This window comes from Oncorhynchus mykiss, chromosome 2 (assembly GCF_057628025.1).
Source record: "Oncorhynchus mykiss isolate SJ-2025 chromosome 2, ASM5762802v1, whole genome shotgun sequence".
Taxonomy (NCBI): domain Eukaryota; kingdom Metazoa; phylum Chordata; class Actinopteri; order Salmoniformes; family Salmonidae; genus Oncorhynchus; species Oncorhynchus mykiss.
This window is the reverse complement of record NC_143023.1, coordinates 4,610,001-4,635,202: the sequence shown is the minus strand read 5'-3', so window position 1 is coordinate 4,635,202 and position 25,202 is coordinate 4,610,001. Positions and strand designations below refer to the sequence as shown.

Below are 25,202 nucleotides of genomic sequence, written 5' to 3'. Positions count from 1 at the left end.
GTCCTAGTCGACCCAGCTATTCTGCCTGGTTCCACAGGCTCATTGACCTGTCCTAGTAGACCCAGCTATTCTGCCTGGTTCGACAGTCTCATTGACCTGTCCTAGTAGACCCAGCTATTCTGCCTGGTTCCACAGCCTCATTGACCTGTCCTAGTAGACCCAGCTATTCTGCCTGGTTCGACAGCCTCATTGACCTGTCCTAGTAGACCCAGCTATTCTGCCTGGTTCCACAGCCTCATTGACCTGTTCTAGTAGACCCAGCTATTCCGCCTGGTTCCACAGCCTCATTGACCTGTCCTAGTAGACCCAGCTATTCTGCCTGGTTCGACAGTCTCATTGACCTGTCCTAGTAGACCCAGCTATTCTGCCTCGTTCCACAGCCTCATTGACCTGTCCTAGTAGACCCAGCTATTCTGCCTGGTTCTACAGCCTTATTGACCTGTCCTAGTCGACACAGCTTTTCCGCCTGGCTCCACAGCCTCATTGACCTGTCCTAGTAGACCCAGCTATTCTGCCTGGTTCCACAGCCTCATTAAACTGTCCTAGGAGACCCAGTGGGTTGTGAACACAGCCTCATTAACAGGCCTTAGGAGACCCAGTGGGTTGTGAACACAGCCTCATTAACAGGCCCTAGGAGACCCAGTGGGTTGTGAACACAACCTCATTAACAGGCCCTAGGAGACCCAGTGGGTTGTGAACACAGCCTCATTAACAGGCCCTAGGAGACCCAGTGGGTTGTGAACACAGCCTCATTAACAGGCCCTATGAGACCCAGTGGGTTGTGAACACAGCCTCATTAACAGGCCCTAGGAGACCCAGTGGTTTATGAACACAGCCTCATTAACAGGCCCTAGGAGACCCAGTGGGTTGTGAACACAGCCTCATTAACAGGTCCTAGGAGACCCAGTGGGTTGTGAACACAGCCTCATTAACAGGCCCTATGAGACCCAGTGGGTTGTGAACACAGCCTCATTAACAGGCCCTATGAGACCCAGTGGGTTGTGAACACAGCCTCATTAACAGGCCCTAGGAGACCCAGTGGGTTGTGAACACAGCCTCATTAACAGGCCCTAGGAGACCCAGTGGGTTGTGAACACAGCCTCATTAACAGGCCCTAGGAGACCCAGTGGGTTGGGAATACAGCCTCATTAACAGGCCCTAGGAGACCGAGTGGGTTGTGAATGAACACAGCCTCATTAACAGGCCCTAGGAGACCCAGTGGGTTGTGAACACAGCCTCATTAACAGGCCCTAGGAGACCCAGTGGGTTGTGAATGAACACAGCCTCATTAACAGGCCCTAGGAGACCCAGTGGGTTGGGAACACAGCCTCATTAACAGGCCCTAGGAGACCCAGTGGGTTGTGAATGAACACAGCCTCATTAACAGGCCCTAGGAGACCCAGTGGGTTGGGAACACAGACTCATTAACAGGCCCTAGGAGACCCAGTGGGTTGTGAACACAGCCTCATTAACAGGCCCTATGACTCCCAGTAAACGTCACCCTGCCATGTTCTCCACCGTAGTGGGCACTGAATAATACACGAATGGTTTGTATCTGCTGTCAACGTCCTTCTCTCCCCCCTCAAGCACATTATGCATATTGATTTAGTTATCAACCTCATGATTTGCACCACAATAGCGTAGACCGAGGTAACTGACCCCTGACCCCACCACATTAACGATGCCTATATTTATGTCGTTGTAGACCCACTACAGGCCGATCCCTCAGCTGTTTACCAAAGTGCCGTTGTGTTGTTGTTTGAATCCCAGATGGCCACTTTAAGCCGTAAAACGGGTATCACAATGTGTTTTTCTGTTCTCCATCACCACGATGCTTCAGGGATATGAGCCTTGTGTTGTATCATCATGGTGGAAGTTAGTCAGTACCTCCTACCTGCTGATGACTGTGTTGTATCATCATGGTGGGAGTTAGTCAGTACCTCCTACCTGCTGATGACTGTGTTGTGTTGTATCATCATGGTGGAAGTTAGTCAGTACCTCCTACCTGCTGGTGACTGTGTTGTATCATCATGGTGGGAGTTAGTCAGTACCTCCTACCTGCTGATGACTGTGTTGTATCATCATGGTGGAAGTTAGTCAGTACCTCCTACCTGCTGATGACTGTGTTGTATCATCATGGTGGAAGTTAGTCAGTACCTCCTACCTGCTGGTGACTGTGTTGTGTTGTATCATCATGGTGGAAGTTAGTCAGTACCTCCTACCTGCTGGTGACTGTGTTGTGTTGTATCATCATGGTGGAAGTTAGTCAGTACCTCCTACCTGCTGATGACTGTGTTGTATCATCATGGTGGAAGTTAGTCAGTACCTCCTACCTGCTGGTGACTGTGTTGTGTTGTATCATCATGGTGGAAGTTAGTCAGTACCTCCTACCTGCTGGTGACTGTGTTGTGTTGTATCATCATGGTGGGAGTTAGTCAGTACCTCCTACCTGCTGATGACTGTGTTGTGTTGTATCATCATGGTGGGAGTTAGTCAGTACCTCCTACCTGCTGATGACTGTGTTGTATCATCATGGTGGAAGTTAGTCAGTACCTCCTACCTGCTGATGACTGTGTTGTATCATCATGGTGGGAGTTAGTCAGTACCTCCTACCTGCTGATGACTGTGTTGTATCATCATGGTGGGAGTTAGTCAGTACCTCCTACCTGCTGATGACTGTGTTGTGTTGTATCATCATGGTGGAAGTTAGTCAGTACCTCCTACCTGCTGGTGACTGTGTTGTATCATCATGGTGAGAGTTAGTCAGTACCTCCTACCTGCTGGTGACTGTGTTGTATCATCATGGTGGAAGTTAGTCAGTACCTCCTACCTGCTGATGACTGTGTTGTATCATCATGGTGGGAGTTAGTCAGTACCTCCTACCTGCTGGTGACTGTGTTGTGTTGTATCATCATGGTGGGAGTTAGTCAGTACCTCCTACCTGCTGGTGACTGTGTTGTATCATCATGGTGGAAGTTAGTCAGTACCTCCTACCTGCTGATGACTGTGTTGTATCATCATGGTGGAAGTTAGTCAGTACCTCCTACCTGCTGATGACTGTGTTGTATCATCATGGTGGGAGTTAGTCAGTACCTCCTACCTGCTGGTGACTGTGTTGTGTTGTATCATCATGGTGGGAGTTAGTCAGTACCTCCTACCTGCTGGTGACTGTGTTGTGTTGTATCATCATGGTGGGAGTTAGTCAGTACCTCCTACCTGCTGATGACTGTGTTGTATCATCATTGTGGAAGTTAGTCAGTACCTCCTACCTGCTGATGACTGTGTTGTGTTGTATCATCATGGTGGAAGTTAGTCAGTACCTCCTACCTGCTGATGACTGTGTTGTGTTGTATCATCATGGTGGGAGTTAGTCAGTACCTCCTACCTGCTGATGACTGTGTTGTATCATCATGGTTGGAGTTAGTCAGTACCTCCTACCTGCTGGTGACTGTGTTGTATCATCATGGTGGAAGTTAGTCAGTACCTCCTACCTGCTGGTGACTGTGTTGTATCATCATGGTGGAAGTTAGTCAGTACCTCCTACCTGCTGATGACTGTGTTGTGTTGTATCATCATGGTGGAAGTTAGTCAGTACCTCCTACCTGCTGGTGACTGTGTTGTATCATCATGGTGGGAGTTAGTCAGTACCTCCTACCTGCTGGTGACTGTGTTGTATCATCATGCTGGGAGTTAGTCAGTACCTCCTACCTGCTGGTGACTGTGTTGTGTTGTATCATCATGGTGGAAGTTAGTCAGTACCTCCTACCTGCTGATGACTGTGTTGTATCATCATGGTGGGAGTTAGTCAGTACCTCCTACCTGCTGATGACTGTGTTGTATCATCATGGTGGGAGTTAGTCAGTACCTCCTACCTGCTGGTGACTGTGTTGTATCATCATGGTGGGAGTTAGTCAGTACCTCCTACCTGCTGGTGACTGTGTTGTGTTGTATCATCATGGTGGGAGTTAGTCAGTACCTCCTACCTGCTGGTGACTGTGTTGTATCATCATGGTGGAAGTTAGTCAGTTCCTCCTACCTGCTGATGACTGTGTTGTATCATCATGGTGGAAGTTAGTCAGTTCCTCCTACCTGCTGATGACTGTGTTGTATCATCATGGTGGAAGTTAGTCAGTACCTCCTACCTGCTGGTGACTGTGTTGTATCATCATGGTGGAAGTTAGTCAGTACCTCCTACCTGCTGGTGACTGTGTTGTGTTGTATCATCATGGTGGGAGTTAGTCAGTACCTCCTACCTGCTGGTGACTGTGTTGTGTTGTATTATCATGGTGGGAGTTAGTCAGTACCTCCTACCTGCTGGTGACTGTGTTGTGTTGTATCATCATGGTGGGAGTTAGTCAGTACCTCCTACCTGCTGATGACTGTGTTGTATCATCATGGTGGGAGTTAGTCAGTACCTCCTACCTGCTGGTGACTGTGTTGTATCATCATGGCGGAAGTTAGTCAGTACCTCCTACCTGCTGGTGACTGTGTTGTGTTGTATCATCATGGTGGGAGTTAGTCAGTACCTCCTACCTGCTGATGACTGTGTTGTATCATCATGGTGGAAGTTAGTCAGTATCTCCTACCTGCTGGTGACTGTGTTGTATCATCATGGTGAGAGTTAGTCAGTACCTCCTACCTGCTGATGACTGTGTTGTATCATCATGGTGGAAGTTAGTCAGTACCTCCTACCTGCTGGTGACTGTGTTGTATCATCATGGTGGAAGTTAGTCAGTACCTCCTACCTGCTGATGACTATGTTGTGTTGTATCATCATGGTGGGAGTTAGTCAGTACCTCCTACCTGCTGATGACTGTGTTGTGTTGTATCATCATGGTGGGAGTTAGTCAGTACCTCCTACCTGCTGATGACTGTGTTGTGTTGTATCATCATGGTGGGAGTTAGTCAGTACCTCCTACCTGCTGATGACTGTGTTGTGTTGTATCATCATGGTGGGAGTTAGTCAGTACCTCCTACCTGCTGATGACTGTGTTGTGTTGTATCATCATGGTGGGAGTTAGTCAGTACCTCATACCTGCTGGTGACTGTGTTGTGTTGTATCATCATGGTGGGAGTTAGTCAGTACCTCCTACCTGCTGGTGACTGTGTTGTGTTGTATCATCATGGTGGGAGTTAGTCAGTACCTCCTACCTGCTGATGACTGTGTTGTATCATCATGGTGGAAGTTAGTCAGTACCTCATACCTGCTGGTGACTGTGTTGTGTTGTATCATCATGGTGGGAGTTAGTCAGTACCTCCTACCTGCTGGTGACTGTGTTGTGTTGTATCATCATGGTGGGAGTTAGTCAGTACCTCCTACCTGCTGATGACTGTGTTGTATCATCATTGTGGAAGTTAGTCAGTACCTCCTACCTGCTGATGACTGTGTTGTGTTGTATCATCATGGTGGAAGTTAGTCAGTACCTCCTACCTGCTGATGACTGTGTTGTGTTGTATCATCATGGTGGGAGTTAGTCAGTACCTCCTACCTGCTGATGACTGTGTTGTATCATCATGGTTGGAGTTAGTCAGTACCTCCTACCTGCTGGTGACTGTGTTGTATCATCATGGTGGAAGTTAGTCAGTACCTCCTACCTGCTGGTGACTGTGTTGTATCATCATGGTGGAAGTTAGTCAGTACCTCCTACCTGCTGATGACTGTGTTGTGTTGTATCATCATGGTGGAAGTTAGTCAGTACCTCCTACCTGCTGGTGACTGTGTTGTATCATCATGGTGGGAGTTAGTCAGTACCTCCTACCTGCTGGTGACTGTGTTGTATCATCATGCTGGGAGTTAGTCAGTACCTCCTACCTGCTGGTGACTGTGTTGTGTTGTATCATCATGGTGGAAGTTAGTCAGTACCTCCTACCTGCTGATGACTGTGTTGTATCATCATGGTGGGAGTTAGTCAGTACCTCCTACCTGCTGATGACTGTGTTGTATCATCATGGTGGGAGTTAGTCAGTACCTCCTACCTGCTGGTGACTGTGTTGTATCATCATGGTGGGAGTTAGTCAGTACCTCCTACCTGCTGGTGACTGTGTTGTGTTGTATCATCATGGTGGGAGTTAGTCAGTACCTCCTACCTGCTGGTGACTGTGTTGTATCATCATGGTGGAAGTTAGTCAGTTCCTCCTACCTGCTGATGACTGTGTTGTATCATCATGGTGGAAGTTAGTCAGTTCCTCCTACCTGCTGATGACTGTGTTGTATCATCATGGTGGAAGTTAGTCAGTACCTCCTACCTGCTGGTGACTGTGTTGTATCATCATGGTGGAAGTTAGTCAGTACCTCCTACCTGCTGGTGACTGTGTTGTGTTGTATCATCATGGTGGGAGTTAGTCAGTACCTCCTACCTGCTGGTGACTGTGTTGTGTTGTATCATCATGGTGGGAGTTAGTCAGTACCTCCTACCTGCTGGTGACTGTGTTGTGTTGTATCATCATGGTGGGAGTTAGTCAGTACCTCCTACCTGCTGATGACTGTGTTGTATCATCATGGTGGGAGTTAGTCAGTACCTCCTACCTGCTGGTGACTGTGTTGTATCATCATGGCGGAAGTTAGTCAGTACCTCCTACCTGCTGGTGACTGTGTTGTGTTGTATCATCATGGTGGGAGTTAGTCAGTACCTCCTACCTGCTGATGACTGTGTTGTATCATCATGGTGGAAGTTAGTCAGTACCTCCTACCTGCTGGTGACTGTGTTGTATCATCATGGTGAGAGTTAGTCAGTACCTCCTACCTGCTGATGACTGTGTTGTATCATCATGGTGGAAGTTAGTCAGTACCTCCTACCTGCTGGTGACTGTGTTGTATCATCATGGTGGAAGTTAGTCAGTACCTCCTACCTGCTGATGACTATGTTGTGTTGTATCATCATGGTGGGAGTTAGTCAGTACCTCCTACCTGCTGATGACTGTGTTGTGTTGTATCATCATGGTGGGAGTTTGTCAGTACCTCCTACCTGCTGATGACTGTGTTGTGTTGTATCATCATGGTGGGAGTTAGTCAGTACCTCCTACCTGCTGATGACTGTGTTGTGTTGTATCATCATGGTGGGAGTTAGTCAGTACCTCCTACCTGCTGATGATTGTGTTGTGTTGTATCATCATGGTGGGAGTTAGTCAGTACCTCATACCTGCTGGTGACTGTGTTGTGTTGTATCATCATGGTGGGAGTTAGTCAGTACCTCCTACCTGCTGGTGACTGTGTTGTGTTGTATCATCATGGTGGGAGTTAGTCAGTACCTCCTACCTGCTGATGACTGTGTTGTATCATCATGGTGGAAGTTAGTCAGTACCTCCTACCTGCTGGTGACTGTGTTGTATCATCATGGTGAGAGTTAGTCAGTATGTCCTACCTGCTGGTGACTGTGTTGTGTTGTATCATCATGGTGGGAGTTAGTCAGTACCTCCTACCTGCTGGTGACTGTGTTGTATCATCATGGTGGAAGTTAGTCAGTACCTCCTACCTGCTGGTGACTGTGTTGTATCATCATGGTGAGAGTTAGTCAGTACCTCCTACCTGCTGGTGACTGTGTTGTGTTGTATCATCATGGTGGGAGTTAGTCAGTACCTCCTACCTGCTGATGACTGTGTTGTATCATCATGGTTGGAGTTAGTCAGTACCTCCTACCTGCTGGTGACTGTGTTGTATAATCATGGTGGAAGTTAGTCAGTACCTCCTACCTGCTGGTGACTGTGTTGTATCATCATGGTGGAAGTTAGTCAGTACCTCCTACCTGCTGATGACTGTGTTGTGTTGTATCATCATGGTGGAAATTAGTCAGTACCTCCTACCTGCTGGTGACTGTGTTGTATCATCATGGTGGGAGTTAGTCAGTACCTCCTACCTGCTGGTGACTGTGTTGTATCATCATGCTGGGAGTTAGTCAGTACCTCCTACCTGCTGGTGACTGTGTTGTGTTGTATCATCATGGTGGAAGTTAGTCAGTACCTCCTACCTGCTGATGACTGTGTTGTATCATCATGGTGGGAGTTAGTCAGTACCTCCTACCTGCTGATGACTGTGTTGTATCATCATGGTGGGAGTTAGTCAGTACCTCCTACCTGCTGGTGACTGTGTTGTATCATCATGGTGGGAGTTAGTCAGTACCTCCTACCTGCTGGTGACTGTGTTGTGTTGTATCATCATGGTGGGAGTTAGTCAGTACCTCCTACCTGCTGGTGACTGTGTTGTATCATCATGGTGGAAGTTAGTCAGTTCCTCCTACCTGCTGATGACTGTGTTGTATCATCATGGTGGAAGTTAGTCAGTTCCTCCTACCTGCTGATGACTGTGTTGTATCATCATGGTGGAAGTTAGTCAGTACCTCCTACCTGCTGGTGACTGTGTTGTATCATCATGGTGGAAGTTAGTCAGTACCTCCTACCTGCTGGTGACTGTGTTGTGTTGTATCATCATGGTGGGAGTTAGTCAGTACCTCCTACCTGCTGGTGACTGTGTTGTGTTGTATCATCATGGTGGGAGTTAGTCAGTACCTCCTACCTGCTGGTGACTGTGTTGTGTTGTATCATCATGGTGGGAGTTAGTCAGTACCTCCTACCTGCTGATGACTGTGTTGTATCATCATGGTGGGAGTTAGTCAGTACCTCCTACCTGCTGGTGACTGTGTTGTATCATCATGGCGGAAGTTAGTCAGTACCTCCTACCTGCTGGTGACTGTGTTGTGTTGTATCATCATGGTGGGAGTTAGTCAGTACCTCCTACCTGCTGATGACTGTGTTGTATCATCATGGTGGAAGTTAGTCAGTACCTCCTACCTGCTGGTGACTGTGTTGTATCATCATGGTGAGAGTTAGTCAGTACCTCCTACCTGCTGATGACTGTGTTGTATCATCATGGTGGAAGTTAGTCAGTACCTCCTACCTGCTGATGACTATGTTGTGTTGTATCATCATGGTGGGAGTTAGTCAGTACCTCCTACCTGCTGATGACTGTGTTGTGTTGTATCATCATGGTGGGAGTTAGTCAGTACCTCCTACCTGCTGATGACTGTGTTGTGTTGTATCATCATGGTGGGAGTTAGTCAGTACCTCCTACCTGCTGATGACTGTGTTGTGTTGTATCATCATGGTGGGAGTTAGTCTGTACCTCCTACCTGCTGATGACTGTGTTGTGTTGTATCATCATGGTGGGAGTTAGTCAGTACCTCATACCTGCTGGTGACTGTGTTGTGTTGTATCATCATGGTGGGAGTTAGTCAGTACCTCCTACCTGCTGGTGACTGTGTTGTGTTGTATCATCATGGTGGGAGTTAGTCAGTACCTCCTACCTGCTGATGACTGTGTTGTATCATCATGGTGGAAGTTAGTCAGTACCTCCTACCTGCTGGTGACTGTGTTGTATCATCATGGTGAGAGTTAGTCAGTACCTCCTACCTGCTGGTGACTGTGTTGTGTTGTATCATCATGGTGGGAGTTAGTCAGTACCTCCTACCTGCTGGTGACTGTGTTGTATCATCATGGTGGAAGTTAGTCAGTACCTCCTACCTGCTGATGACTGTGTTGTATCATCATGGTGGGAGTTAGTCAGTACCTCCTACCTGCTGGTGACCGTGTTGTATCATCATGGTGGAAGTTAGTCAGTACCTCCTACCTGCTGATGACTGTGTTGTGTTGTATCATCATGGTGGAAGTTAGTCAGTACCTCCTACCTGCTGATGACTGTGTTGTATCATCATGGTGGAAGTTAGTCAGTACCTCCTACCTGCTGGTGACTGTGTTGTGTTGTATCATCATGGTGGGAGTTAGTCAGTACCTCCTACCTGCTGGTGACTGTGTTGTGTTGTATCATCATAGTGGGAGTTAGTCAGTACCTCCTACCTGCTGATGACTGTGTTGTGTTGTATCATCATGGTGGGAGTTAGTCAGTACCTCCTACCTGCTGGTGACTGTGTTGTGTTGGTTCATCATGGTGGAAGTTAGTCAGTACCTCCTACCTGCTGGTGACTGTGTTGTGTTGGTTCATCATGGTGGAAGTTAGTCAGTACCTCCTACCTGCTGATGACTGTGTTGTATCATCATGGTGGAAGTTAGTCAGTACCTCCTACCTGCTGATGACTGTGTTGTGTTGTATCATCATGGTGGTAGTTAGTCAGTACCTCCTACCTGCTGATGACTGTGTTGTGTTGTATCATCATGGTGGGAGTTAGTCAGTACCTCCTACCTGCTGGTGACTGTGTTGTGTTGGTTCATCATGGTGGAAGTTAGTCAGTACCTCCTACCTGCTGGTGACTGTGTTGTGTTGGTTCATCATGGTGGAAGTTAGTCAGTACCTCCTACCTGCTGATGACTGTGTTGTATCATCATGGTGGAAGTTAGTCAGTACCTCCTACCTGCTGATGACTGTGTTGTATCATCATGGTGGAAGTTAGTCAGTACCTCCTACCTGCTGATGACTGTGTTGTATCATCATGGTGGAAGTTAGTCAGTACCTCCTACCTGCTGATGACTGTGTTGTATCATCATGGTGGAAGTTAGTCAGTACCTCCTACCTGCTGATGACTGTGTTGTATCATCATGGTGGGAGTTAGTCAGTACCTCCTACCTGCTGGTGACTGTGTTGTGTTGTATCATCATGGTGGGAGTTAGTCAGTACCTCCTACCTGCTGGTGACTGTGTTGTGTTGGTTCATCATGGTGGAAGTTAGTCAGTACCTCCTACCTGCTGGTGACTGTGTTGTATCATCATGGTGGAAGTTAGTCAGTACCTCCTACCTGCTGATGACTGTGTTGTATCATCATGGTGGAAGTTAGTCAGTACCTCCTACCTGCTGGTGACTGTGTTGTGTTGTATCATCATGGTGGGAGTTAGTCAGTACCTCCTACCTGCTGGTGACTGTGTTGTATCATCATGGTGGAAGTTAGTCAGTACCTCCTACCTGCTGATGACTGTGTTGTATCATCATGGTGGAAGTTAGTCAGTACCTCCTACCTGCTGATGACTGTGTTGTGTTGTATCATCATGGTGGGAGTTAGTCAGTACCTCCTACCTGCTGGTGACTGTGTTGTGTTGTATCATCATGGTGGGAGTTAGTCAGTACCTCCTACCTGCTGGTGACTGTGTTGTGTTGTGTCATCATGGTGGGAGTTAGTCAGTACCTCCTACCTGCTGATGACTGTGTTGTATCATCATGGTGGGAGTTAGTCAGTACCTCCTACCTGCTGGTGACTGTGTTGTATCATCATGGTGGGAGTTAGTCAGTACCTCCTACCTGCTGATGACTGTGTTGTATCATCATGGTGGGAGTTAGTCAGTACCTCCTACCTGCTGATGACTGTGTTGTGTTGTATCATCATGGTGGGAGTTAGTCAGTACCTCCTACCTGCTGGTGACTGTGTTGTGTTGTATCATCATGGTGGAAGTTAGTCAGTACCTCCTACCTGCTGATGACTGTGTTGTATCATCATGGTGGAAGTTAGTCAGTACCTCCTACCTGCTGGTGACTGTGTTGTATCATCATGGTGGGAGTTAGTCAGTACCTCCTACCTGCTGGTGACTGTGTTGTGTTGGTTCATCATGGTGGAAGTTAGTCAGTACCTCCTACCTGCTGATGACTGTGTTGTATCATCATGGTGGGAGTTAGTCAGTACCTCCTACCTGCTGGTGACTGTGTTGTGTTGTATCATCATGGTGGGAGTTAGTCAGTACCTCCTACCTGCTGGTGACTGTGTTGTGTTGTATCATCATGGTGGAAGTTAGTCAGTACCTCCTACCTGCTGATGACTGTGTTGTATCATCATGGTGGAAGTTAGTCAGTACCTCCTACCTGCTGATGACTGTGTTGTATCATCATGGTGGAAGTTAGTCAGTACCTCCTACCTGCTGATGACTGTGTTGTATCAACATGGTGGAAGTTAGTCAGTACCTCCTACCTGCTGGTGACTGTGTTGTATCATCATGGTGGGAGTTAGTCAGTACCTCCTACCTGCTGGTGACTGTGTTGTGTTGAACCTTGTCATTCCAAACCTCATAGGCTATTCCACCCTCTGTGTGTGTGTGTGTGTGTGTGTGTGTGTGTGTGTGTGTGTGTGTGTGTGTGTGTGTGTGTGTGTGTGTGTGTGTGTGTGTGTGTGTGTGTGTGTGGTGTGGTGTGGCGGCGTGTGTGGAGAATAAGATAGAAAAGACTCACTAGTGTTTTACATTTCTGAGAAACCTTCACTAAACTAACATTTAGCCTCAGAGGCATAGACATGAATACACCCTACATAGACATGAATAAACCCTACATACACATGAATACACCCTACATAGACATTAATACACCCTTAACTAAACTAACATTTAGCCTCAGAGGCATAGACATGAATACACCCTACACAGACATTTATACACTCTACGTAGACATTAATACACCCTTAACTAAACTAACATTTAGCCTCAGAGACATAGACATGAATACACCCTACACAGACATTTATACACCCTACGTAGACATTAATACACCCTTAACTAAACTAACATTTAGCCTCAGAGGCATAGACATGAATAAACTATACATCGACATGAATACACCCTACATAGACATGAATACACCCTACGTAGACATGAATACACCCTACGTAGACATGAATACACCCTACATAGACATGAATACACCCTACATAGACATTAATAAACCCTACATAGACATGAATAAACCCTACATAGGCATGAATAAACCCTACATAGGCATGAATAAATCACTACATGGACATGAATAAACCCTACATAGACATGAATAAACCCTACATAGAGATGAATAAACCCTACATAGGCAGGAATAAACCCTACATAGGTAATAATAAACCCTACATAGAGATGAATAAACCCTACATAGACATGAATAAACCCTACATAGACATGAATAAACCCTACATAGACATTAATTTGAGATACAGATTACAGATGTAGGATCTTAATTTGAGCCAGTTTGCTACAGCAGGAAAATAGTCCTGCGGCAACAGCAAATGTGAGTTATAATCAAATCAAATTGTATTGGTCACATACACATTCTAACAGATGTTATTGAGGGTGTAGTGAAACGATTATTATGTGGTTTATAACTAATTTACATTTTTGTAAATGTTTATACATTTTTCATAAGGGTCCGAAATAAAGGTTTTCGTCATTTCAAAGTGGAAATTACTAACTTTAGAAGCCTTTTTTTAAACCTCAAATTCACTAAAAAAAATTCTAAATGTCCTGCATTTCAGGAACGTTCTCCTGCATCACTGTGATCAATTTAAGATCCTACTCTCAGACTCTAAGGGCATAGAGATAATTGAATGCTGAGTATTTGTGCTCATAGTGTCAGACACTATTTTGAAAGGCAGACAGACTTAATCTGTAGGCTGGTAGACGTGGACTGAGTCCAAAATGGCACCTTACTCCCTATATAGTGCACTACTTTTAACCAGAGTCGTATGGGCCCTGGTCTGCAGTAGTGCACTATATGGGGACTAGGGAGCCATTTGGGACACAGGGTAGTCGTCCTGTGGGCCCTGGTCTGCAGAGCATGGCATTACCCTACTGGACGTTTCACACACCATTAATACTCACCTTTTTGTATTTTAATGTGTTCAGAATGGGATTTCAATGTAATTCCACTAGGTCAGTCCCAAACGGCACCCTATTCCTTATGGGCCCTGGTGAAAAGTAGGGCACTTAATAGGGATAGGGTGCCATTTGGGACACAATGGCAGTCCCCTTCTAATCCCTGTCCCGTCGGCCTGGGACACGTCTGTCCCTCTGTCTCTCTGTTCCTCTCCTCCCTGTCTCTCTGTACCTCTCCTCCCTGTCTCTCTGTCCCTCTCCTCCTCTGTCTCTCTGTCGCTCTGCTCCTCTGTCTCTCTGTTCCTCTCCTCCTCTGTCTCTCTGTCCCTCTCCTCCTCTGTCTCTCTGTCCCTCTCCTCCTCTGTCTCTCTGTCCCTCTCCTCCTCTGCCTCTCTGTCCCTCTCCTCCCTGTCTCTCTGTCCCTCTCTTCCTCTGTCCCTCTCCTCCCTGTCTCTCTGTCCCTCTCTTCCTCTGCCAGGCTCCATCCCTGCTCTGTGTCCTGACTCTCAGGTCCTGTCATTTCCTTCCAGACAGGACTGACTTCTTCTCCATAGTAATGACATGTCCTTCCAGACAGGACTGTCTTCTTCTCCATAGTAATGACATGTCCTTCCAGACAGGACTGACTTCTTCTCCATAGTAATGACATGTCCTTCCAGACAGGACTGACTTCTTCTCCATAGTAATGACATGTCCTTCCAGACAGGACTGACTTCTTCTCCATAGTAATGACATGTTCTTCCAGACAGGACTGACTTCTTCTCCATAGTAATGACATGTTCTTCCAGACAGGACTGACTTCTTCTCCATAGTAATGACATGTCCTTCCAGACAGGACTGACTTCTTCTCCACAGTAATGACATGTCCTTCCAGACAGGACTGACTTCTTCTCCATAGTAATGACATGTTCTTCCAGACAGGACTGTCTTCTTCTCCATAGTAATGACATGTCCTTCCAGACAGGACTGACTTCTTCTCCATAGTAATGACATGTTCTTCCAGACAGGACTGACTTCTTCTCCATAGTAATGACATGTCCTTCCAGACAGGACTGACTTCTTCTCCATAGTAATGACATGTTCTTCCAGACAGGACTGACTTCTTCTCCATAGTAATGACATGTTCTTCCAGACAGGACTGACTTCTTCTCCATAGTAATGACATGTCCTTCCAGACAGGACTGACTTCTTCTCCATAGTAATGACATGTCCTTCCAGACAGGACTGTCTTCTTCTCCATAGTAATGACATGTCCTTCCAGACAGGACTGTCTTCTTCTCCATAGTAATGACATGTCCTTCCAGACAGGACTGTCTTCTTCTCCATAGTAATGACATGTTCTTCCAGACAGGACTGACTTCTTCTCCATAGTAATGACATGTTCTTCCAGACAGGACTGACTTCTTCTCCATAGTAATGACATGTTCTTCCAGACAGGACTGACTTCTTCTCCATAGTAATGACATGTCCTTCCAGACAGGACTGACTTCTTCTCCATAGTAATGACATGTTCTTCCAGACAGGACTGACTTCTTCTCCATAGTAATGACATGTTCTTCCAGACAGGACTGACTTCTTCTCCATAGTAATGACATGTCCTTCCAGACAGGACTGACTTCTTCTCCATAGTAATGACATGTCCTTCCAGACAGGACTGACTTCTTCTCCATAGTAATGACATGTCCTTCCAGACAGGACTGACTTCTTCTCCATAGTAATGACATGTTCTTCCAGACAGGACTGACTTCTTCTCCATAGTAATGACATGTTCTTCCAGACAGGACTGACTTCTTCTCCATAGTAATGACATGTCCTTCCAGACAGGACTGACTTCTTCTCCATAGTAATGACATGTCCTTCCAGACAGGACTGTCTTCTTCTCCATAGTAATGACATGTCCTTCCAGACAGGACTGTCTTCTTCTCCATAGTAATGACATGTCCTTCCAGACAGGACTGTCTTCTTCTCCATAGTAATGACATGTTCTTCCAGACAGGACTGACTTCTCCATAGTAATGACATGTTCTTCCAGACAGGACTGACTTCTTCTCCATAGTAATGACATGTTCTTCCAGACAGGACTGACTTCTTCTCCATAGTAATGACATGTCCTTCCAGACAGGACTGACTTCTTCTCCATAGTAATGACATGTCCTTCCAGACAGGACTGACTTCTTCTCCATAGTAATGACATGTCCTTCCAGACAGGACTGACTTCTTCTCCATAGTAATGACATGTCCTTCCAGACAGGACTGACTTATTCTCCATAGTAATGACATGTCCTTCCAGACAGGACTGACTTATTCTCCATAGTAATGACATGTCCTTCCAGACAGGACTGACTTCTTCTCCATAGTAATGACATGTTCTTCCAGACAGGACTGACTTCTTCTCCATAGTAATGACATGTCCTTCCAGACAGGACTGACTTCTTCTCCATAGTAATGACATGTTCTTCCAGACAGGACTGACGTCTTCTCCATAGTAATGACATGTCCTTCCAGACAGGACTGACTTCTTCTCCATAGTAATGACATGTCCTTCCAGACAGGACTGACTTCTTCTCCATAGTAATGACATGTTCTTCCAGACAGGACTGACTTCTTCTCCATAGTAATGACATGTCCTTCCAGACAGGACTGACTTCTTCTCCATAGTAATGACATGTCCTTCCAGACAGGACTGTCTTCTTCTCCATAGTAATGACATGCCCTTCCAGACAGGACTGACTTCTTCTCCATAGTAATGACATGTCCTTCCAGACAGGACTGACTTCTTCTCCATAGTAATGCAGGTTTTCTTTTTCCTCCTTCTTCAGGGGAAATGGTCATCGCCCCTCCCACATCGGCTCAGCTGAGATACGGTAAGAGAGGAAGAGAGAGGTGTCTTTGAAAAGAGAGAGGTGTCTTTGAAAAGAGAGAGGTGTCTTTGAAAAGAGAGTGTCTTTGAAAAGAGAGAGTGTGTCTTTGAAAAGAGAGAGATGTCTTTGAAAAGAGAGAGATGTCTTTGAAAAGAGAGAGGTGTCTTTGAAAAGAGAGAGGTGTCTTTGAAAAGAGAGAGGTGTCTTTGAAAAGAGAGAGAGATGTCTTTGAAAAGAGAGAGGTGTCTTTGAAAAGAGAGGGATGTCTTTGAAAAGAGAGAGGTGTCTTTGAAAAGAGAGGGATGTCTTTGAAAAGAGAGAGAGGTGTCTTTGAAAAGAGAGAGGTGTCTTTGAAAAGAGAGGGATGTCTTTGAAAAGAGAGAGAGATGTCTTTGAAAAGAGAGAGATGTCTTTGAAAAGAGAGATGTGTCTTTGAAAAGAGAGATGCATATATGAAACAGTGGAGAAAGCTGGAGGATTCATATATGAAACAGTGGAGAACGCTGGAGGATTCATGTATGAAACAGTGGAGAACGCTGGAGGATTCATATATGAAACAGTGGAGAATGCTTGAGGATTCATATATGAAACAGTGGAGAACGCTGGAGGATTCATACATATATGAAACAGTGGAGAACGCTGGAGGATGCATATATGAAACAGTGGAGAACGCTGGAGGATTCATATATGAAACAGTGGAGAACGCTGGAGGATTCATATATGAAACAGTGGAGAACGCTGGAGGATTCATATATGAAACAGTGGAGAACGCTGGAGGATTCATACATATATGAAACAGTGGAGAACGCTGGAGGATGCATATATGAAACAGTGGAGAATGCTGGAGGATTCATATATGAAACAGTGGAGAACGCTGGAGGATTCATATATGAAACAGTGGAGAACGCTGGAGGATTCATATATGAAACAGTGGAGAACGCTGGAGGATTCATATATGAAACAGTGGAGAATGCTGGAGGATTCATATATGAAACAGTGGAGAACGCTGGAGGATTCATATATGAAACAGTGGAGAACGCTGGAGGATTCATATATGAAACAGTGGAGAACGCTGGAGGATTCATATATGAAACAGTGGAGAACGCAGGAGGATTCATATATGAAACAGTGGAGAACGCTGGAGGATTCATACATATATGAAACAGTGGAGAACGCTGGAGGATTCATATATGAAACAGTGGAGAATGCTTGAGGATTCATATATGAAACAGTGGAGAATGCTTGAGGATTCATATATGAAACAGTGGAGAACGCTGGAGGATTCATATATGAAACAGTGGAGAACGCTGGAGGATTCATACGTATATGAAACAGTGGAGAACGCTGGAGGATTCATACATGAAACAGTGGAGAACGCTGGAGAATTCATATATGAAACAGTGGAGAACGCAGGAGGATTCATATATGAAACAGTGGAGAATGCTGGAGGATTCATATATGAAACAGTGAAGTATGCTGGAGGATTCATATATGAAACAGTGGAGAACGCTGGAGGATTCATATATGAAACAGTGGAGAACGCTGGAGGATTCATATATGAAACAGTGGAGAACGCTGGAGGATTCATGTATGAAACAGTGGAGAACGCTGGAGGATTCATATATGAAACAGTGGAGAACGCTGGAGGATTCATATATGAAACAGTGGAGAACGCTGGAGGATTCATATATGAAACAGTGGAGAACGCTGGAGGATTCATATATGAAACAGTGGAGAACGCTGGAGGATTCATATATGAAACAGTGGAGAACGCTGGAGGATTCATATATGAAACAGTGGAGAACGCTGGAGGATTCATATATGAAACAGTGGAGAACGCTGGAGGATTCATATATGAAACAGTGGAGAACGCTGGAGGATTCATATATGAAACAGTGGAGAACGCTGGAGGATTCATATATGAAACAGTGGAGAACGCTGGAGGATTCATATATGAAACAGTGGAGAACGCTGGAGGATTCATATATGAAACAGTGGAGAACGCAGGAGGATTCATATATGAAACAGTGGAGAACGCTGGAGGATTCATATATGAAACAGTGGAGAACGCTGGAGGATTCATACATATATGAAACAGTGGAGAACGCTGGAGGATTCATATATGAAACAGTGGAGAACGCTGGAGGATTCATATATGAAACAGTGGAGAACGCTGGAGGATTCATATATGAAACAGTGGAGAACGCTGGAGGATTCATATATGAAACAGTGGAGAACGCTGGAGGATTCATATATGAAACAGTGGAGAACGCTGGAGGATTCATACGTATATGAAACAGTGGAGAACGCTGGAGGATTCATATATGAAACAGTGGAGAACGCAGGAGGATTCATATATGAAACAGTGGAGAACGCTGGAGCAGTCATATATGAAACAGTGGAGAACGCTGGAGGATTCATATATGAAACAGTGGAGAACGCTGGAGGATTCATATATGAAACAGTGGAGAACGCTGGAGGATTCATGTATGAAACAGTGGAGAACGCTGGAGAATTCATATATGAAACAGTGGAGAACGCAGGAGGATTCATATATGAAACAGTGGAGAACGCTGGAGGATTCATATATGAAACAGTGGAGAACGCTGGAGGATTCATACATATATGAAACAGTGGAGAACGCTGGAGGATTCATATATGAAACAGTGGAGAACGCTGGAGGATTCATATATGAAACAGTGGAGAACGCTGGAGGATTCATATATGAAACAGTGGAGAACGCTGGAGGATTCATATATGAAACAGTGGAGAACGCTGGAGGATTCATATATGAAACAGTGGAGAACGCTGGAGGATTCATATATGAAACAGTGGAGAACGCTGGAGGATTCATATATGAAACAGTGGAGAACGCTGGAGGATTCATATATGAAACAGTGGAGAACGCTGGAGGATTCATATATGAAACAGTGGAGAACGCTGGAGGATTCATACATATATGAAACAGTGGAGAACGCTGGAGGATTCATATATGAAACAGTGGAGAACGCTGGAGGATTCATATATGAAACAGTGGAGAACGCTGGAGGATTCATATATGAAACAGTGGAGAACGCTGGAGGATTCATATATGAAACAGTGGAGAACGCTGGAGGATTCATATATGAAACAGTGGAGAACGCAGGAGGATTCATATATGAAACAGTGGAGAACGCTGGAGGATTTGTTTCCTCCCTGTCACTGTGCTCACAGACACATTCCCAGCCCACATATTCACCAGGGCTGAACTGATGACTATCATGCAGTATACCCGGGTTGATGACCAGAGTGGAAAAGAATTCCACATTGATGGCCAATAGGAGTTAGAATGAGTTCATTCGGGTTCAAGACAGATTCCTTTGCTTTTGATTCGTTGAATCAGACGGCCAATGTTTTTGCAACACCTCCCTGTTTTGGTCTCGTACCAGAGAACATTTGGCCAGAAGTAGGACCTGACGACAGAGGGCCGAGTTATGTAGAACTCACTTTTCTTCCCCGTTTGTAACTGCCAAATGTTCGTCCAGGTTCACTGTGTCTCATCACTTCTTCAAGTTTCCAGTACGTGTGTGGTGTGTGTGATGTTAAATGGGATGTTGTGTGTGGGATGTTAAATGGGATGTTGTGTGTGTGATGTTAAATGGGATGTTGTGTGTGTGATGTTAAATGGGATGTTGTGTGTGTGATGTTAAATGGGATGTTGTGTGTGTGATGTTAAATGGGATGTTGTGTGTGGGATGTTAAATGGGATGTTGTGTGTGGGATGTTAAATGGGATGTTGTGTGTGTTCTTTCTTTTGCAGTTCTTCTACACAACGCCATTCCGTTTGTAGGATTTGGTTTCCTGGACAATGCCATCATGATTGTAGCTGTAAGTTACACCACTTTATCAAATGAATATCACGTTTAGATCTGTGTCTCTGTGGTAGACCCTCTATAGTATTACAGTAATACTAGATAGATTCTACAGTAATATGTGGTAGACCCTGTATAGTATTACAGTAATACTAGATAGATTCTGCAGTAATATGCTGTAGCCCTCTATCCATACTAGTATTACAGTAATACTAGATAGATTCTACAGTAATATGTGGTAGATCTCTATCCATACTAGTATTACAGTAATACTAGATATATTCTACAGTAATATGTGGTAGATCTCTATCTATACTAGTTTTACAGTAATACTAGATATATTCTACAGTAATATGTGGTAGATCTCTATCCATACTAGTATTACAGTAATACTAGATATATTCTACAGTAATATGCTGTAGCCCTCTATCCATACTAGTATTACAGTAATACTAGATATATTCTACAGTAATATGTGGTAGATCTCTATCTATACTAGTTTTACAGTAATACTAGATATATTCTACAGTAATATGTGGTAGACCTCTATCCATACTAGTTTTACAGTAATACTAGATATATTCTACAGTAATATGTGGTAGATATCTGTTTCATTAACGTTGAAGTGAGAATCTGGTATCTGTCATTTACTGTAACTAGAGAGTTGGTCAATTCTATTTTAGCTTTTCAAAACATTGACATTTTATTTTTTTGCCACAAAAAGCAGACTCTTTTATCCACATCTAACTCACTTAACCTCATTCAAAGACTTTCATTCTGAGGGACACAAAATGACTCATTGAAGTTGAATACACAAGCTTTAGCTTTCAGCGGTGGTTTTTCATTACAGCATGAAACACACACTATATAAACATACAGTGGGGCAAAAAAGTATTTAGTCAGCCACGTATTGTGCAAGTTCTCCCACTTAAAAAGATGAGAGAGGCCTGTAATTTTCATCATATGGTACACTTAGCCCCACTATATAGCAAGTGTTTGGGTTTTCCCACATGGCCTTAACAAATAACAACAGAGAATTGATGAGGGTGTTTGTGTGTTTTGTTTTTAGGGCACGCAGATTGAGTTGTCCATAGGTGTGATCCTTGGGATTTCAACCATGGCAGGTATGTCGAAAACCCAGAAATAATCTGCGAGTCCCTAATGGGACCGTATTCCCTGTGTAGTTCACTATATGGGGAATAGGGTGCCATTTGGGATGCTGTCTATATGCTTTGTAATGTTTTTTTGTTGTTTATTTACAGTGCCTAGTGAAAGTCTACACGCCCCTTGCACAGTTTTAAGATTACATTTCAAAAGGGATTACATTTCAAACGGGATTACATTTCAAAAGGGATTACGTTTCAAAAAGGGATTACATTTCAAAAGGGATTACATTTCAAAAGGGATTACATTTCAAACGGGATTACATTTCAAAAGGGATTACATTTCAAAAGGGATTACATTTCAAAAGGGATTACATTTCAAAAAGGGATTACATTCGTTTTTTTTCCCCTACAGGTCTACACAACCTACTCCACATTTTCAAAGTGACGTTTTTTTACGGAAAATGTTCAAAATGAGTTAAATAATTAAATTAACCTGAAGACGTCTTGATTGCGTATGTCTTCACCCCCCCAGAGTTAATACTTGGTGGAAGCACCTTTCACCATGACAGCGGTGAATAATTTTTTATAACATTCTACCAGCATACAGAGCATTAGGAAAGTATTCAGACCCCTTGACTTTTTCCACATTTTGTTACGTTACAACCTTATTCTAAAACAATACTCCATAATGACAAAGCAAAAACAGGTTTTTATAAATTTGAGAAAATGTATAGAAAATAAAAAAAGTGACTTTCACATTTCCATAAGTATTCAAACCCTTTACTTAGTACTTTGTTGAAGCACCTTTTTACACAAATATATCCTCGAAGTCTTCTTGGGTATGAAGCTTGGCACACCTGTATTTGGGGAGTTTCTCCCATTCTTCTCTGCAGATCCTCTCAAGCTCTGTCAGGTAGGATGGGGAGCGTCACTGCACAACTATTTTCAGGTCTCTCCAGAGATGTTCGATCGGGTTCAAGTCCGGGCTCTGGCTGGGCCACTCAAGGACGTTCATAAACTTGTCCTGAAGCCACTTCTGCGTTGTCTTGGCTGTGTGCTTAGGGTCGTTGTCCCGTTGGAAGCTAATCCTTCGTCCCCAGTCTGAGGTCCCTCGATCCTGACTAGTCTCCCAGTCCCTGCCACTGAAAAACATCCCCACAGCATGATGCTGACACCACCATGCTTCACCATAGGGATGGTGCCAGGTTTCCTCCAGACGTGACGCTTGGCATTCAGGACAAAGAGTTGAATCTTGGTTTCATCAGACCAGAGAATCTTGTTTCTCATGGTTTGAGAGTCTTTTGGTGTCTTTTGGCAAACTCCAAGCAGGCTGTCATGTGCCTTTTACTGAGGAGTGGCTTCCGTCTGGCCATTCTACCATAAAGTCTTGATTAGTGAAGTGCTGCAGAGATGGTTGTCCTTCTGGAAGGTTCTCCCATCTCCACAGAGGAATACTGGAGCTCTGTCAGTTTGCCCCGGGCGGCCAGCTCTAGGAAGAGTCTTAGTGGTTCCAAACTTCTTCCATTTTTAAGAATGATGGAGGTCAGTGTGTTCTTTGGTACCTTCAATGCTGCAGAAATGTTTTGGTACCCTTCCCCAGATCTGTGCCTCAAAACAATTCTGTGTCGGAGCTCTACGGACAATTCCTTCGACCTCATGGCTTGGTTTTTGCTCTGAAATGCACTGTCAACTGTGGGACCTTATATAGACAGGTGTGTGCCTTTCCAAATCATGTCCAATCAATTGAATTTACCACAGGTGGACTCCAATCAAGTTGTAGAAACATCTCAAGGATGATCAATGGAAACAGGATGCACCTGAGCTCAATTTCAAGTCTCATAGCAAAGGGTCTGAATACTTATAGGTTATTTCACTTTTGAATTTTTTATACATTTGCCTTGTCATTATGGGGTATTGTGATGTCATTATGGGGTATTGTGATGTCATTATGGGGTATTGTGATGTCATTATGAGGTATTGTGATGTCATTATGGGGTATTGTGATGTCATTATGGGGTATTGTGATGTCATTATGGGGTATTGTGATGTCATTATGGGGTATTGTGATGTCATTATGAGGTATTGGGATGTCATTATGGGGTATTGTGATGTCATTATGGGGTATTGGGATGTCATTATGGGGTATTGTGATGTCATTATGGGGTATTGTGATGTCATTATGGGGTATTGTGATGTCATTATGGGGTATTGTGATGTCATTACGGGGTATTGTGATGTCATTGTGGGGTATTGTGATGTCATTACGGGGTATTGTGATGTCATTATGGGGTATTGTGTGTAGATTGATGAGGAAAACATTTTATTTAATCCATTTTAGAATAAGGCTGTAACGTAACAAAATGTGGAAAAAGTCAAGGGGTCTGATTACTTTCCGAATACACTGTATGTCCATTGTTTTTGTAAAAATGACTCAAGCTCAGTAAATTTGGTTGGCAATCATTGATGGACAGTAATATTCTAACCGTGTCTCTGATTTTCAAGCAAATTTAAGTCAGGACTGAGACTGGACCACTCAGGAACAATCAACACCTATTGGAAAGCCATTCTAGTGTGTCTTTGGCATTCAAATGTATGTTATTGTCATGCAAAAAAAACCAAAACTAACTTTTTACCTGGATTTTACTCTTTTAATATTCATTTTGATCCTGACAAACCCCCCAGTCCCTGCTGGTGAGAAGCATACCCATAACATGATGCTGCCACCACATTACTTGAAAATACAGAGAATTTCACTCTGTGTTGTATTGCATTGGATTTGACCCAAACCCGTAGTTTTTAATTTTGTCCAAAAAGTTGACACACTCCCCCTCCCAGCCATTCCTGCTTCATAGATAACAACCCTAAGGGCAATACAATAGGGGTTGTGGGGCCATTCTCTTTCAAATGTTCAAACACAGACCCCCCCCCAGTTCAACCAGGTCCCTACACATCAATCATCATGACAACTTCAAAGGAATAGATATATGCATAAATTAGCACACCCTCTAACGCGTGAGAACAGGAACAGGGTGCCCATATATGGGCATAAGCATGTGATCCGTTCCCGCCAGAATGTCCTGCCCGGATGCCCAAATATGGGCATGTACACGTCATCCTGACATAGGGTCATAAATCATACGTTTGACGTGTGCCGTCTACTTTATTCTCTCTGATATATGTTGCCCTAAGAGTTGTGCAAGGTTGGTTGAATCTTATTCACATTAATTCACAGCTGTAATGGCTGCCACAAGTGATTCCACCCATTCCACTCTTGGGTGTGAAGACATATGCAATCAATTACACTCAATTACACTCATTTTAAATTTCTTAGTAAATCAATTTTTCTTAGTAAATCCATTTATTTTTTTATTTTTTAATTATTTCTCTATGAAAATGTGGATTAGGTTGTGTAGATCAATAGGGAAAAAAATCTAATTGATTCTCTTTTTAAATTCAATTTTAAAGCAGGAAATGTGAAGACTGTCCATGGGGTTGTGTAGACTTTCACTAGCGACTATCTCAATACATTAAATGTCCATCTGAATGTAACTTGGCAATAGCCAATTTAATCCTGCACTCAACGTCTAATTAAAGCCTTGGGTTGCCTCCAAAATGGCACCCTATCCCCTATGTAGTGCACTACTTATGACCTATAGGAGGTTGGTGGCACCTTAATTGGGGAGGACGGGGCTCGTGGTAATGGATGGAGTGGAATCAGTGGAACGGTATCAAATACATCAAACACATGGTTTGATGCCATTCCATTTGCTCCGTTCCAGAGATTATTATGAGCCGTCCTCCCCTCAGCAGACTCCACTGTAATATGA

At 44.3% G+C, this 25,202-nt stretch overlaps 1 protein-coding gene across 3 annotated transcripts in view; it reads left to right on the top strand.

The window, feature by feature from the left end:
* LOC110514058 (transmembrane protein 65) overlaps positions 1–25,202 on the top strand; it is an 83,628-nt gene that overhangs the window by 22,779 nt on the left and 35,647 nt on the right. Inside the window, exons 3-6 of one of the 3 annotated variants that reach the window (XM_090216234.1) lie at positions 16,377–16,421; positions 20,218–20,285; positions 21,339–21,393; positions 21,788–23,849. In XM_090216234.1, coding sequence (XP_090072360.1) covers positions 16,377–16,421; positions 20,218–20,285; positions 21,339–21,393; positions 21,788–21,849 — 230 coding nt within the window. In that variant the 3' untranslated portion in view covers positions 21,850–23,849. Of the gene's footprint in view, positions 1–16,376; positions 16,422–19,632; positions 19,977–20,217; positions 20,286–21,338; positions 21,394–21,787; positions 23,850–25,202 lie in introns of those variants that run through there. The other 2 variants (XM_036935266.2, XM_090216238.1) reach the window with 2 other exon arrangements.